The 15,280-nt window shown below is 43.0% G+C and overlaps 1 protein-coding gene across 1 annotated transcript in view; it reads left to right on the top strand.

Moving 5' to 3' along the window:
* Positions 1-15,280, top strand: part of chd6 (chromodomain helicase DNA binding protein 6) — a gene marked incomplete at its 5' end in the record, with an annotated part of 93,549 nt that overhangs the window by 64,892 nt on the left and 13,377 nt on the right. The window contains 12 exons of the mRNA XM_080025856.1: positions 201-330; positions 2,209-2,287; positions 2,714-2,771; positions 3,206-3,829; positions 5,294-5,414; positions 6,739-6,947; positions 8,740-8,837; positions 10,350-10,455; positions 11,014-11,208; positions 11,573-12,009; positions 13,889-14,137; positions 14,541-14,772. Of these exons, the coding sequence (XP_079881982.1) occupies positions 201-330; positions 2,209-2,287; positions 2,714-2,771; positions 3,206-3,829; positions 5,294-5,414; positions 6,739-6,947; positions 8,740-8,837; positions 10,350-10,455; positions 11,014-11,208; positions 11,573-12,009; positions 13,889-14,137; positions 14,541-14,772 (2,538 nt within the window). The remainder of the gene's footprint in view (positions 1-200; positions 331-2,208; positions 2,288-2,713; positions 2,772-3,205; positions 3,830-5,293; positions 5,415-6,738; positions 6,948-8,739; positions 8,838-10,349; positions 10,456-11,013; positions 11,209-11,572; positions 12,010-13,888; positions 14,138-14,540; positions 14,773-15,280) is intronic.

Below are 15,280 nucleotides of genomic sequence, written 5' to 3'. Positions count from 1 at the left end.
ATAAACTTCTATCCATTTCTATACAAATAATGCTCACACGGTTACAGGAACGGGTTTCTGGAACAGGGGAGCTAAAAAAAACTATTCTTCTAAGCTCCAAAAAAAAACCCCAGAATTGGAACTAAACGTGCCTTGCCCTGTGTGTGTGTGTGTGTGTGTGTGTGTGTGTGTGTGTGTGTGTGTGTGTGTGTGTCTATCAGGCTATGAGCGTTACCATGCGATGCGAGCGGACCCTGACCTGTGTTTACTGGAGAGGGTTGGAATGCCCGACGTCACCGCTCTGACCGCAGAGCAGGGAGGAGTGGAGGGGACTGTGGACATAGCAGACAGGTACACAGACAGACAGACAGACAGACAGACAGACAGACAGACAGACAGACAGACAGACAGACAGACAGACAGACAGGTACACAGGCAGACACACAGACACACAGACAGACAGACAGACAGACAGACAGACAGACAGACAGACAGGTACACAGGCAGACACACAGACACACAGACAGACAGACAGACAGGTACACAGGCAGACACACAGACACACAGACAGACAGACAGACAGACAGACACAGACTCGACAGACACACACACAGTCAAACAGACACACACACAGACACACACAGACTCGACAGACAGGCACACACACACACGCACGCACGCACACACACACACACACACACACACACAGTCAAACAGACACACACACACACACACACACACACACACACACACACACACACACACAGTCAAACAGACACACACACACAGTTAACATTTAACAGCCTGTACCTTCAAAGGAATTAGATCCACTTCCTACTTCAAACAGTCACCAGTAACTGCTAATTTTATTCCGCCGTATACTGTGGATATAACAGACAGGTACACGCACACGCACACACACGCACACACACACACACACACACACACACACACACACACAGACACACACACACACACACACACACACACACCTAAACACACACAAACAGCAGGTGTGATAAACACATCCTGTTTTTCTGACGCTATATTTGTTTGTTTGTGTTAACGCCGACACCTTCCGCCCACTCACCTGCTTTACACACACACACACACACACACACACACACACACACACACACACACACACACACACACACACACACACACACACACACACACACACACAGACACACCGTCTTTACATAGACAGTGTGAAGGAACCAGATTAACAAACATATTGAAACATGAATACACAAGCAGAGGCTGAGGGCAGGTGCTAATTGCCTCTATAACAAACAGACATTGTTTATTTTAATTGTTTATATTAATTATTTGAACAATTAAAACAGGGCACCTTTAAATTAATACAATGGTTGCGTTCCGAATCGCATACTCTTTCTTTTTTCTATTCTACATACTACATCCGACGATAAAAAGAATCTAGTTAGGATGCAGTAGGCATACTATTGGGACATACTTTACTCTCTTATTTCATCATAACATTGCGCCTTGATCTTGCCTCTTGCTTTTATATCCGTCACATCCCCGTTTGTTTTCATATGGAGGCTTCGTCGATGTGACGTCACTTCACGTGCGCACTGGATTGTGGGTCAGAATCGCCCAAATAGGATGCAGTTTTCAACACTAACAATCTTGGCCGCATGAAGTAGGACATCCGGGTACTTCTAACCATCCTAAATCTGGCCACAAGAATCGGGACATCCTAAATCTTTTTTCTCATTCATAAATATGTCCTCATTGGTGTAAAATCACCTCTGCCAATAATCTGAATTATCCTCTTGAGCGAAGAATTACAAATATTAATATTACATTTTGTACATTGAGCAGGCAAGTCTTATAGAGGCATCCATATTCTTGGAATGTCATCAGGTGCATTGTTTAGAATTTAGAATTGTTCTTGTCCTTGAAGGCCACTGTAGCTTCTGTTATTATTCTAAAGGGTTGGGGTTACCCAGGGAGCGTTGCATTCTAGAACGTTCTTGATGATGTCATATTACACAGTGCCCCTTTAAAGCAGGGTCAGCTACTAAAAATCCCGACCGGATGTATTGGGGCATTTTGGTATTTTTTTAGCATGCTGCATTTGACCACTTGTATTGGGACATCCTAAATGTTTTTCTACCTAACTAAATAGCAGGGAACTAAGTGCGGGGATTGGAACGCAGCGATTGTTTGTGTTAATAAAGATTTGTGGTCTGTTTCTTTCAGCTCGTTGAAAGCAGAGGAGGGGAAGGACGAAGCTGAGAGCAAAACTAACGGAGGAGAAGACAGAGACGAAAACAGCAAGGTGAACTTTCTACTGTACACGCTACGTTAACGTTTAAAACCTCCCTGTAAACCCAAGTCCACTACACCATTCTTACTGTATAATTAGGGGAGTTCTTTAGAGTATGCATCATAAATAAGTAAACTAACAACATATGAACGAATCCTTCCGTAATAACTAGCTCATAGCACTAACTAGAGTAGTGCTAAGAATGATTATAGAAAAGTTTAGTTGATGTAAGTGCTTTAGAAGTTGAGATTTTTGGTTCAGAGTATTGAAAAAATGTATGTTGAGCTATGTTACGGATGGTTGTATATACAGATGTGAAGGTATCTGTCTAATATAGTGACTTGTTCCTTGTAGTTATGTGTCATGTCTTTTTATTTATACGGGTTTAGTTCTTACTAGTTTTTTTCTTTCATAATATTTTTGTATTTTCATCCACAGGGAGAGGAAACCTGCTCCAGCACGGATACTTCAGACAAACCTGACAGCACAGGGCCAGGTAACACACACACACACGCACACCGAGCACACGCACACACACACGCACACCGAGCACACGCAGGCGCACACACACACACACACACGCAGGCGCACACACACACACACACACACACACACACACACACACACACTGGTGTTTAAAGGAAAATTAAGCTCTTATATCAGTGAGTGACTTTCATTTTCCCTTTAGACCAAATGATTTAATTACATCTGTTCAGAGTGAGAGCTGCTTTCCCTCAACGTTTCCCTTCTCAACCCAGTCCAGCTTCCTCTCCATACTCTGTGTGCACTGACAAAAAAAATACTTTGTTAATTACACAGCCTAGGCTCTGTAAACGGGCATGTTACAGAGCCTAGGCTGTGTATCAACACTGGAAACATCTTTTGAACAAAGTTTAATTTTCTGTTTAAAATATTTTTTCCCTCCCACAGACTCCCAGATGTCAGGTGACCTCTGCCCTCCTGACGGAACCCTGGTCACCACGACAACAACAACAACAGACACGCCCACCACCTGTCAATCATCCCCCTCCCCCTCCCCCTCCACCTCCGCACTACCAGCCACTGCTTCTGACCCAGTATCCAGCCCTCTATCCGGCCCAGTTTCTAGCAGTATATCTAGCAGTATTTCTGGCCCTGGCTTTATTTCTGGTTCAATTTCTGGCCCTATTTCTAGTCCTGTTTCTGGGTGTGTATCCAACAGTGTATCTGGTTCTATTTGTGGCCCTGGCTCTCAATCTGGACCAGTTTCTAGCTGTCTATCTAGCAGTGTATCCGGCCCTGTATCTTGCCCTGTATCTAGCTGTCTATCAGGCAGTATTTCAGGCAGTATTCCTGGCCCTGTCCCTGGCCCTGTCTCTGGCTGTGGCGTGGCGTCCCTCCATGTGGTTGCCTCTCGCCCGGTGTGGCCCAGCGCTCCCTCCCTAACAGCCCGGCTGCGGCGGCTGATCACGGCCTACCAGCGCTACACGCTGCGCCGCGGAGAGCCGCTAACGCTGAGGCACGACCTCATGCTTAACGACGGGCTGGTCGGCATGGGGATGGGAGGAGGAGGAGGTAAGATTATATTAATTTGTATTAATACTATTATTATTATAATCTGTTTTGTAATTTTTTTTACTGTCATTTTTATTATTTTTATTTTTTATATTTGTATCGATATTATTAATATTAATATAATGTTTTTAATGTATTTGTATTTTTTTATTGATATTATTAATATTATTAGTTTATTTTATTGTTATTTAAAGGTGCTGTAAGCGGAATGGTTCTTTTAGCTAACTTCCTGTCAGTTACTGCAGTTAGCAGTCCCCTCGCTCGTCCCCACGTCACCACATTAATGCACTGCGGTCTTCAAGCAGCGAGTTATCTAGCATCATCTCAGATCCATAAGTGTGATAAAACATGATAAAAAACCATCAAAACAGACATTGGGAAGGATTTTTACCTGCTCCTGCATAAACATTCACTCATCTGTTGCTCTGGCGTGCACCGGCAGTGAGATCATGAGTGAGACGGGTCTTGGTTTGTAGCGTTCTCTCTTGTGATTGGATAAAAATTTCGGGATCCTCCAATAAGTTTATTTGCCAATTACATGCAGAGCAGCTGACTGAGAGATCGGCTTTATGAAACGCGCACATTATGTAAGTGATCACTCTATGACTAAAGAGCGATTTAACACTTATATTAACATAAATAAACCGCTTACTTCACCTTTAAGTCTCAGCTTTCATACTTGTTTCTCTTATACTTAATTGTTCTTTCTATTGCACTGCACTGTATATACACTGTTAAAGGACCCAAGACTAAATCCTTTCATTGCCAGCAACTGCTCTGTAATTGTTAAACCTGCAGTGTGTAGAATTTTGGGTTTTATTTCCTAGCAGATTTTGTAGAAAGTAATTATAATATCCATAAGTACATTTAATTTAGTGTATAATAGCTGAAAACATTTTTTGGAATTATTTTTTTCCCTTAGAAAGGGTCTCATATATGTCCATATTTCTGCATATTTTGGACCAAGGCCTAGTGCCGCCATCTTGAAAGTGTCAAAGTTGGAATGTCATCAGGTGCATTCTATACCTTTAAAGGTGCAGTGTGTAATATGACATCATCAAGAAAGTTCTACAAAGTTCTAGAATGCAACGCTCCCTGGGTAACCCCACCCCTTTTGAATAATAACAGAAGCTACAGTGGCCTTCAAGGACAAGAACAATTCTAAATTTTAAACAATGCACCTGATGACATTCCAACCATGACACTTCCAAAATGGCGGTGACAAGACCCTGGTCCAAAGTATGGAGAAATATGGACATATAAGAGACCCTTTCTAAGGGGAAAAATAATAATTCTAAAAAACTAATTCAGCTATCATGCACTAAATTAAACGTACTTATGGATATTATAATTATTTTCTACAAAATCTGCTTGGAAATAAAACCCAACATTCTACACACTGCAGGTTTAATGTGAATATGACAATAAAACAATAAAACAATAAATAATCTTGATTCTTGAAAGGAGGAGGGGCTAGTCATGCTGGTGCTGGGGGACCGTTGGCGTGGCAACTGAACGAAGAGATGAGACGGTGTTCCGTGGTTGCTACGGAGCACGACCCGCTGTTCCTGGAATGGCAGAGAAGGTAAAAGGATGATCTCATTACTAAAATCAAGTTCTTTTTTTTAATTTTTTTTACCTTTATTTATACAGGTAAATCCCATTGAGACCGAAGACTCTTTTACAAGGGAGACCTGTTTTCCTTTCCCACGTTACCATTCACACACACATTTATACACCGATAGCAGCAGGCTAACTATCGACATTCACACGAGGCAAGGTGGGTGAAGTGTCTTGCCCAAGGACACAACAACTATGACACAGGTGGCAGGGCGGGGATCGAACCTCCAACCCTTTGATCATCAGCCGACCCGCTCTACCACCTGAGCCACAGTCGCCCCACAATTCTGTAGAACGCTTGTTGTCAAAATCAGTGAATATCTCCTCACGATCTGTGTCTGTGCTGATAATACACAGCCTAGGCTCTTTAGGGAATGTTGCTAGCTACGGTGAACTGTTTGTTTACGTACCCTTTGTGTACATAGCAGTTTACAGAGCCTAGGCTGTGTATATATGAGATCAGATAGACAGACACACACACACACACACACACACACACACACACACACACACACACACACACACACACACACACACACACACAGTCAAACAGACACACACACACACACAAACAGACACACACACACTCACACAGACTCGACAGACACGCACGCACACACACACACACACACACACACACACACACACACACACACACACACACACACACACACACACACACACACACAGTCAAACAGACACACACACACACACACACACACACACACACACACACACACACACACACACACACACAGTTAACACACTGATTATGAAGCATTCTCCAGAATCACAGACACCACCGTCAATGTTATTTTTATTGCTGAATGGAGGTGACACAATCTCCATGTCTTTCCCCTCTCTGCCCCATTTCAACTCTGTCTCTCCAAACTGTCTAATAAGCTGTCTAAGAGCTTTTGCCATTTCTGCCCCAACCCTCTGGAACTCCCTCCCCCCCAAACATCCGAAACTCAGACTCTATAAACTCATTCAAAAGCCAACTCAAAACTCACCTCTTCAAGAAAGCATACGACCCCGACTCCACCCATACCACACCTGACTCTATTTTGAATTTGTTTTCGTGTTTTTTCTTTTCTTTTATGTATATTCTATGCAATGTAAAGCGTCTTTGACTGACCTCCAAAAAAAAGCGCTATATAAAACCTATCATTTATTATTATTATTAATAAAGAAAAAAAATGCCAATAAAATAATCTCAACGACATTCTTTTACCCACATACTTCATGAATATATCATTATAAACCCTCCTCCTCTGTCCTATCTGAAGGTGGACCCGCAGAGAGCAGGCAGACTTCTACCGCACGGTCTCCTCGTTTGGAGTGGTGTACGACTCAGAGCGTAAAACATTCGACTGGTCTCAGTTCAGAGCTCTGGCCCGACTGGAGCGCAAGACCGACCAGAGTCTAGAGAGATACTTCAACTCCTTCATCAACATGTGCAGAACGGCCTGCAAGCTGCCAGCGCGGAAGGAAGAAGGTATCAAGCATGGTAACACTCACACAAGCATATACCAGACACATGCACGCACACAGACAGGCAGGCAGGCAGACAGACAGACAGACAGACAGACAGACAGACAGACAGGCACACAGACAGACAGACAGACAGACAGGCAGACAGACAGACAGAACCGCCTGCAAGCTGCCAGCGCGGAAGGAAGAAGGTATCAAGCATGGTAACACTCACACAAGCATATACCAGACACATGCACGCACACAGACAGGCAGGCAGGCAGGCAGGCAGGCACACGGACAGACAGACAGACAGACAGGCAGACAGACAGGCAGGCGGACAGACAGGCAGACAGACAGACAGAACCGCCTGCAAGCTGCCACCACGGAAGGAAGAAGGTATCAAGCATGGTAACACTTACACAAGCAGCGCACACACACGGACAGACAGACAGACATTAACATGTGCAGAATGGCCTGTAAGCTGAAGGTATTAAGCATGGTAACACTTACACAAGCATATACCAGACGCATGCACGCACACAGACAAACAGACGCACGCATGCACACACGCGTATATATAGACACACACATACACACACACACACACATGCGTGCGTGCACACACCGTACACACACACACACACACATATCCACGCGTGTGCACACACACAGACAGACAAACACATTATGAAAACATGACAGCTATTTGAAACAATTTCGAAGTTACCGGTCTCATTGTGTTGTTGCTGCAGACCTGATGTCAGCTCATCACTGGGGAACAGTCCTGCCCCCTGGTGGAGGGAGGATTCACTGACGGGTCAAACACAGTTCACTCCATGACTCATTGGGCCAATCCGAATAGTCTTTTTTTGCATAGGAAATTTCCTTTCCTATCGAGATGAACCGGAAGTGCTCGGCGGATAGGTGATCCGAATTCCCAAAATGCTTAGGAAAGGAGCCTCGATTCATCCTTTAACACTCCTTTAGCATAAGTTACTCCGGACCAACCTATGCGAAAGGAAAGGTGATAGTGGTATCCCATAATCCTTTACGGCGGCAAGATTTAAAGCAACAGGCCACCGCCGGAGTTTACCGACTCTACACGAATACGAACGAGAGGTAAAACAGAAGAGAGGAGAGGAGAAGAGAGGAAGATTTAACTCGGCTAAAACAAAATACCCCCCCTCCCTCCCCCATTAAGATAATAAAGAACTCATAAAAGACCAACATCATAATAGTTATTTTCGTAGCACATAATTTACACCATAAGAAAATAAAATACCAACTTCACATTTAATGAAGTTACTGGGGGCAGTTCATTTCAACATCAACACAAGTGTAGCCTCTTTTTATTCCACATGTGAATTGGGATATATGGGAGTGATTCTCACTCTGTTGGCGACAACCTGATTAAAATCAATATGAAAAGAATGCATGGATCAAACGAGCGCTTGTTGTGGTCAATTTTCGGAGAATAGGCTATAGTGTAGTTTCACGCTAGTGACTCACGTCAGCAGTACTCGCCGTCGCACAATGACGTCGGTTAGGAAAAGTGGAGTCGAATTCATTTGAAACAGTGCTGTCTTTTCCTATGTTCGATAGGAAGCACCTTTCATCTCTCCTTAACCCCGATGACGTTTAGGGGTTAAGGTATAGGAAAGGAGGTTCATAGGTTAGGAGATTGGACTATTCGGATAGGCCCATTGTTTTCATGTCTCTGGGAGTGCTGCCTACATTTTATAGTATTGTGGTCTCACCTTCAATATAATAATAACAAACTGTTTGAACTCAACCTTTCCTGTCCTTCCCTCCAGGCCTGGTGGACCCCGCCATGTTGGTTGAGCCCCTGACAGAGGAGCGAGCCGCCCGGACACTTTACCGCATCGAGCTGCTGCGCAAGATCAGAGAACAGGTCAGAGAATTGGTGACGAAATGTTGTCAATAACGGTAGATTTAACTGCTGTTTCTTTCAAGTTAGTTAAGTTAGGTTTTCTTTATTAGTCCATTTACACAGGGCACATTGGTCTTTTCTCGTATCCCCTTCTCAAGTTCCCACACTCCAGAGGGGGTCAGAGCGCAGGGTCAGCCATAGTACAGACAGACAGACAGACAGACAGACAGACAGACAGACAGACAGACAGACAGACAGACAGACAGACACACTCCAGAGGGGGTCAGACTCAGAGCACAGGGTCAGCCGTAGTACAGCGCCCCTGGAGCAGTTTGGGGTTAAGTGTCTTGCTCAAGGACACAAAAGTGTCTCGCAAATAGAGGAGTAGAGTTTGCGAGTTTCTTTCAATGGATGCAAAAATGAACCGCATTCACCCCTCCTCATCATCTCAAGCATTTGATGCATCATGTGTCAAAAAAAAGTCTCATAAATATATGTGCAAATTCTGGTGAAGAGACATCTGTAAATCTATAAATCATCTATAAAAGCACTTTTTACCGCCTCATTTTTCATTCATTTAATTTTTAATTTTATTTCAGACATATCAAAAACAATACAAAACTAAATGAAAAGCACAAAAATACAACAAACAAAATGTATGTTTAAAAGACAGAAAAAAAAAAAGAAAAAAAATTATCTGTATTGATGTGACATGCCTGAAAAGGAGCAGGAAGAAGTGTACACTTATTTAATCCTACCCCTTTTCTAGGTCATAGTAATACAATTTTAGATTTAGGTTTTCGACAGTCGAACGTGATCAAGTTGTGAGAAGAGGAACTGTTTATAATATGCTAATACGATGCCCTCAGCTAACTCACTGCTGCTATTGCTTCTTGTTTGCATCATCCAAAGTTTGATGATGTTAGTTTCACTTTAGTGCCAGGGCTCAGGACATATCCATGAGTAAAAGCAAATTAGGAAAAGTAAAATGCAAATGAGAATAAAAAATGAAGGAAACAGCTCTTTTTTTGTGGCATATTTAAAGCATATTTTGGAAATCTTATCCCATAATTATCCATGTATGCTAGAGACATTTTATTTATTTTATTTTATTTAACTTTTATTTATCCTCGAGAGACCAATAACATGTCAGGATATAAGAAGAGAGAGAACTGATGACACTGGTTAATGGTTGGTGCATTATGGAAGGTGCTGCACTAATTAGTTGGTTGATTTCTGGAGCGCTCCGGTGGCGTAGTGGATAGAGCGCGTACCATATTGGCTCCGGCCTTCGATGCAGTGGTCGCGGGTTCAAATCCGACCCGTGGACCTTTACTGCAGGTCATCCCCCCCCTCTCTCTCTCTCTGTCTCCCCATTTCAACTCTGTACTGTCTAATAAAGCTTGAAAATGCCCAAAAAATAATCTTCAAAAAAGAGAAATGTATCTTTCTGACCATAAGCAATCAGAAAATAAATAATACATTTTATAGAGAGTTGTACCAATAATAATAACTCTTCTTCTGTTCTTTTAGGTCCTACGTCACCCTCTGCTCTCTGCGCGTCTCCAGCTGTGCAGACCGTCTCTCTACCTCCCCGTGTGGTGGGAGTCGGCCAAACACGACCGAGACCTGCTCATAGGTGAGCTGCTGAATAGTAAAAATATCTATCCACCGGTATGGTATAACATGTATATCACGGTTTAATTTGAGTGTTCGCAGTATGACAAACTTGATCGCTCTTTATGTCAAACTATTTTTGAACGGCACGGGATCTAGCAGCATTGTCATGGATGTATTGGGCACATGCAGCAGGCTGACGATGACGCAGCGGCCGCCTGCATTCATTCATTGTGTGGCAGCGCTCATCACTGCTTTATAACTGCTATACCGGTGACACGGTAGAGTCAAAATCCATATCATAGCACAACTTCATACCGGTTTAGCTTCTATACCGTTTATACCATACGTACACCCCTACTATCTATCTATCTATCTATCTATCTATCTATCTATCTATCTATCTATCTATCTATCTATCTATCTATCTATCTATCTATCTATCTATCTATCTATCTATCTATCTATCTATCTATCTATCTATCTATCTATCTATCTATCTATCTATCTATCTATCTATCTATCTATCTATCTATCTATCTATCTATCTATCTATTTATCAATCAATCTGTCTTCATAGGGGCTGCGAGTCACGGGTTGAACCGCACAGACTTCTACATTCTGAACGACCCCCAGCTGAGCTTCCTGGAGGCTCATAGGAACTACGTCAGAGGCCACCCGGCCCACATGCACAGCGGCCACAGCACACACCTGACCCACCCGGGCCTGGGCATGGCCACACACCCACACTGCTGCCTGTACGAAGCAGGGCTAGGTAAGATGACTAAGAGTGTGTGTGTGTGTGTGTGTGTGTGTGTGTGTGTGTGTGTGTGTGTGTGTGTGTGTGTGTGTGTGTGTGTGTGTGTGTTGGATACTCAAATTTTCCCGTGGGTATGGATAATGTGTCTGCCTGTCTACATTTCTATTGTTTATTAAATTATCTATCTGTATGTCTGTATCTATCTATCTATCTATCTATCTATCTATCTATCTATCTATCTATCTATCTATCTATCTATCTATCTATCTATCTATCTATCTATCTATCTATCTATCTATCTATCTATCTATCTATCTATCTATCCATCTCTCTCTCTCTCTCTCTCTTTCTCTCTCTCTCTCTCTCTCTCTCTCTCTAGGTCAACACTCACCTCAGCCTCCTGAATACCCGCACCAATCCCCTCACAACCCCGTCTCAATCTCTCAATCATCCACCATCTCCTCCAACAACCCTCCACCCATGGACACCACCTCTCCCAGCCTGGGTTTGGTGCCTGGTTCGCGGGCAGATTTCCTCGACTGCCCCCCCTCTCTGGACGAAAGCCTGGAGCTAGGTTCACTGCACCACGATGCAATGTCCGCGGAGGCCTTACACGGTGGAAAAACATCGAAAGACGCTCTCAACGGGTTCCCATTTAACTCGGCCGCGGGAGGGCAGAGTATGCTGAACTCGTACGGTGTTGTCGGGGGCACGGATTTGGATTCTAAGCTGAGAAGTGACGTGTTGGTTGGTGAGCAAGGATCGTCTGAGGAAACTGGGCTAATGGCGCCTTCGGTGGAGCTCGATCAGTTACAGGTATGAACTGCTACTTATTTTTTAATTTTTTTTATTTTATATACTTTATTGTAGGATCATATACATTTTACATTTACAACATCCTGCACACATTTTTTTATGTAAACAATTTAAATCAATTAGATTTTTTTTTTTTTTTAACAAAAAACAAAACAAAACCAATGCTACTTCCCAAGTGAGACACTGCATGTGCATGTAATATCATTGTTTTTATTTTAAGACTTGGTACATTTTTAGATTTTTGGCTATTTTGCTTCAATAACATGTCTTCTTTCAAACTAGTATCAGTGTTTCCCCTAGAATTTTTTTTAGGCCCGGTGGTAAGAGCTGATAAAGAGTATATGTCCCGCGTGCGTACCAAATTTCTAGAAGAAATTGACCAAAACGAACCCCATTTGGGATGAGCCTCTTTTGACAGCCCGTTAAAAATGAGGGCATAGGGTTATACTTTCACATTCAGTACGTTTGTACATGTGGTGTTTCTCACAGGAGTTTTAGATCCTGCTGGGTGAGAATGGACCTTTTAGAGGGGTCTGGGGGCATCCCCCTGCAGAAGAAAACCTTATCCTTTTTAAAGTTAAATGCATCAATCTGGTGCACTTTGAGAAGCTAAATCTGATTAATTTTGTGCTCTGTAAACAACTGTCATATGTCCTGCCTATAACTATTTTCTGTAATAATTGGGAGACACAAGCCACGTAAACTATTGAAGAAAAACACATGGATTTCAATAAAAAAACAATAAACACTGAGATCTAATATAGACAGGTCCTGTTTAGACTCATTTCTGGAATAATCTGAATCACCTCACCTTGAAGCTAGCCTATTGAAACATTTTCTTTATTTTTTTTTAATGCAAATAGCCTTGTTGAAAATAAATGAATTAACATAGGCTACACATCATGATTAGCCTATCAACATGTGTGCTACATAAGGCAAATTCCCTATTCCGACCATTATATTTCATCTAGCCTATTTCTCAATTTAAAACATACAAATAAAGTAGCATTGAAAATACAAAAATAAAGCTTGTAGGCCTACTATGGCCTGCTGTTTTCAAGATAACTTAACAGTTAAAACAATAAATAAATTAATATGTCCCTTGAAAATAAATGAACGCTTTTCTGAGAAGAATGTCAAAGGCAGTAGCAGTGAGGCACTTCTGTAAACTTACTGAAACGAGTGCAAGCCGTTTTTTTCAGCGCTGTCTCAGATACAGATTGGTTGTGTTGCCACGGCGACGTAGCGATTTTAACTTTCTAAACTTTGCGCAGCACTTTTTCCTGTTCAACGTCCCTGTTATTGAGTCCTTAATATCTCCATAGAGCAGGCGCTGGTTTCGCCACTAGATCAACGTTTGCTTGCTAGTCATGCTCCTGCTCATTGGCTTCCGTGTTTTAACAAGTGCGCACCCGCACCGAATACACACGCGCATCGCGCCGCGTGCAGACACACATACACACACACACGCAGACACACAGATCAGCTGATGGGATGATCAAACGAGAGGTTGTAAAGACAGGCGCACACGAGGGGTAGACCGACAGTGCCGCGCAGACGCTCGCATATTATTATTACGGAATCAATGAAAAATTGATAATAATTTTTTTTAAATTATTATTATTTTTTTTAAAGTTAGGCTGCTGTTGGCCTGGCGGGGGGTTCCGTTGGCCTGGCGGCCCCGCCAGGCCTGTACAATGGTAGGGGAAACACTGAGTATACATTAGGATCCTTCACTCTGCTCTTGGCACTCCAGAATCGTACAATCAAATACAACGGCCATTATCTCAGCATTAGTCCCTGTCTCAGGAATCTATTTATTTTGTCTGTAAAACATGATAAAATACTGAAAAATAGACTATTTCTGTCCACTTCCCAGGCTCCATGGGACGGCACAGACCACTCCAGTCCTGCCCACCACATGTTCAATGAATCGGACCCGATTTTAGGCCCGTCCGCCCTGGAGCCGGGGTTCCTGGAAGAGGAGGAGGATCCAGGGGGGCCGGAGAGGGCAGAGGAAGGGGCCACGCTGGAGGAGTGTTTGGGTTTACCTCCCTCCACCTCCCCCTCTCACACATCACCCGGAGACACTGTGGAGCCGCTGTCTGCAAGCTACATGCTGTTCAAGGTTGGTTATAATTTTCTAGTTATTGCCAGCAGATATTTTTATTAAAAACACATTAAAGGTGCTACGAGGAACTTTTTACAAATATTTCTGAAACAGTCTCATTTTTCCTCTGATGATCATGAATAACATGTAACAGCAAACGAGACCATCAGTGCAAAGAATGCTATTTTTCTAAAGTTTTTCTCAATGCCTTTGTCATGGGTATACACTCACCCAGGAACAACAGCTGGCGTAGTAACAACACTACAGCTGTTGTCCAAAAGGGGGCGCAAGAATCGACACAAACTGATCATCAGAGGAAAAATTTGACTGTTTCAGAAATATTTAAAAAGTTCCTCGGAGCACCTTTTAACTCTGCTAAATCTGATATTAACACCATTGTATTAACATTTTCTAATTTCAGGACATTAGTGTGAGTGAGGAAGCCAGTGCGGATCAAACCGACCTATCGGTGAGCCCCCCTCCGCCCTACGTCCCGCCCCCTTCGCTCTCTCTGACCAATCGCGTGGCAGGAGAGGGTCAGACAGGAAGTGCCGTGTTCCAGTTTGATGACAAAGAGGAAGTGGAGGATTTGTCCCGGGCCACGATGGAACAGAATGTTAAAAAACTCAGAGACGAGTGTGATCAAGGACAAGGTTTGTTAAAAAGTGCTTTCGCTGTTTATTAAGTATTACAAAACTAATGTATTTTACATAAGTGGCCACAAAGAAGGGCATACTTTGTTTCTTAAAGGGGGAGTCAGTGATTCTGGAGAACCCTATTTGTCAAAATCAGTGAATATCTCCTCTCGATCCGCTACTTGTCCGTTTACTGTGTGTGCTGAAAAAAAATTCCAGTATTAATACACAGCCTATATAGGCTCCGTAAACTGGTATGTACTGTATACTAAAGTGGGCCACCTTAACTAGCAACATGCCCGTTCGCTGACTCAAATGTCAAGAGGCAAGAGTCAAGTTTAGCGCGCATATCGTAGAATGGTTTTGAAACATTGAACTTTTCAAACAGGAATACACCTCAAAACAGGATACCGGTCCTTGCCTATGTACTTATTAGCATCTCGCTTGGTTGATCCATGCAACACGGCTTTACTTTCCCTTTGCTTACGTCCTTTTCACTTGGGGCGACTGTGGCTCAGGTGGTAGA

Source organism: Ammodytes marinus (genome assembly GCF_949987685.1).
Source record: "Ammodytes marinus genome assembly, chromosome: 4".
Classification (NCBI taxonomy): domain Eukaryota; kingdom Metazoa; phylum Chordata; class Actinopteri; order Uranoscopiformes; family Ammodytidae; genus Ammodytes; species Ammodytes marinus.
The sequence above is the reverse complement of the archived record's forward strand: the minus strand, read 5'-3'. Positions and strand labels throughout refer to the sequence as shown.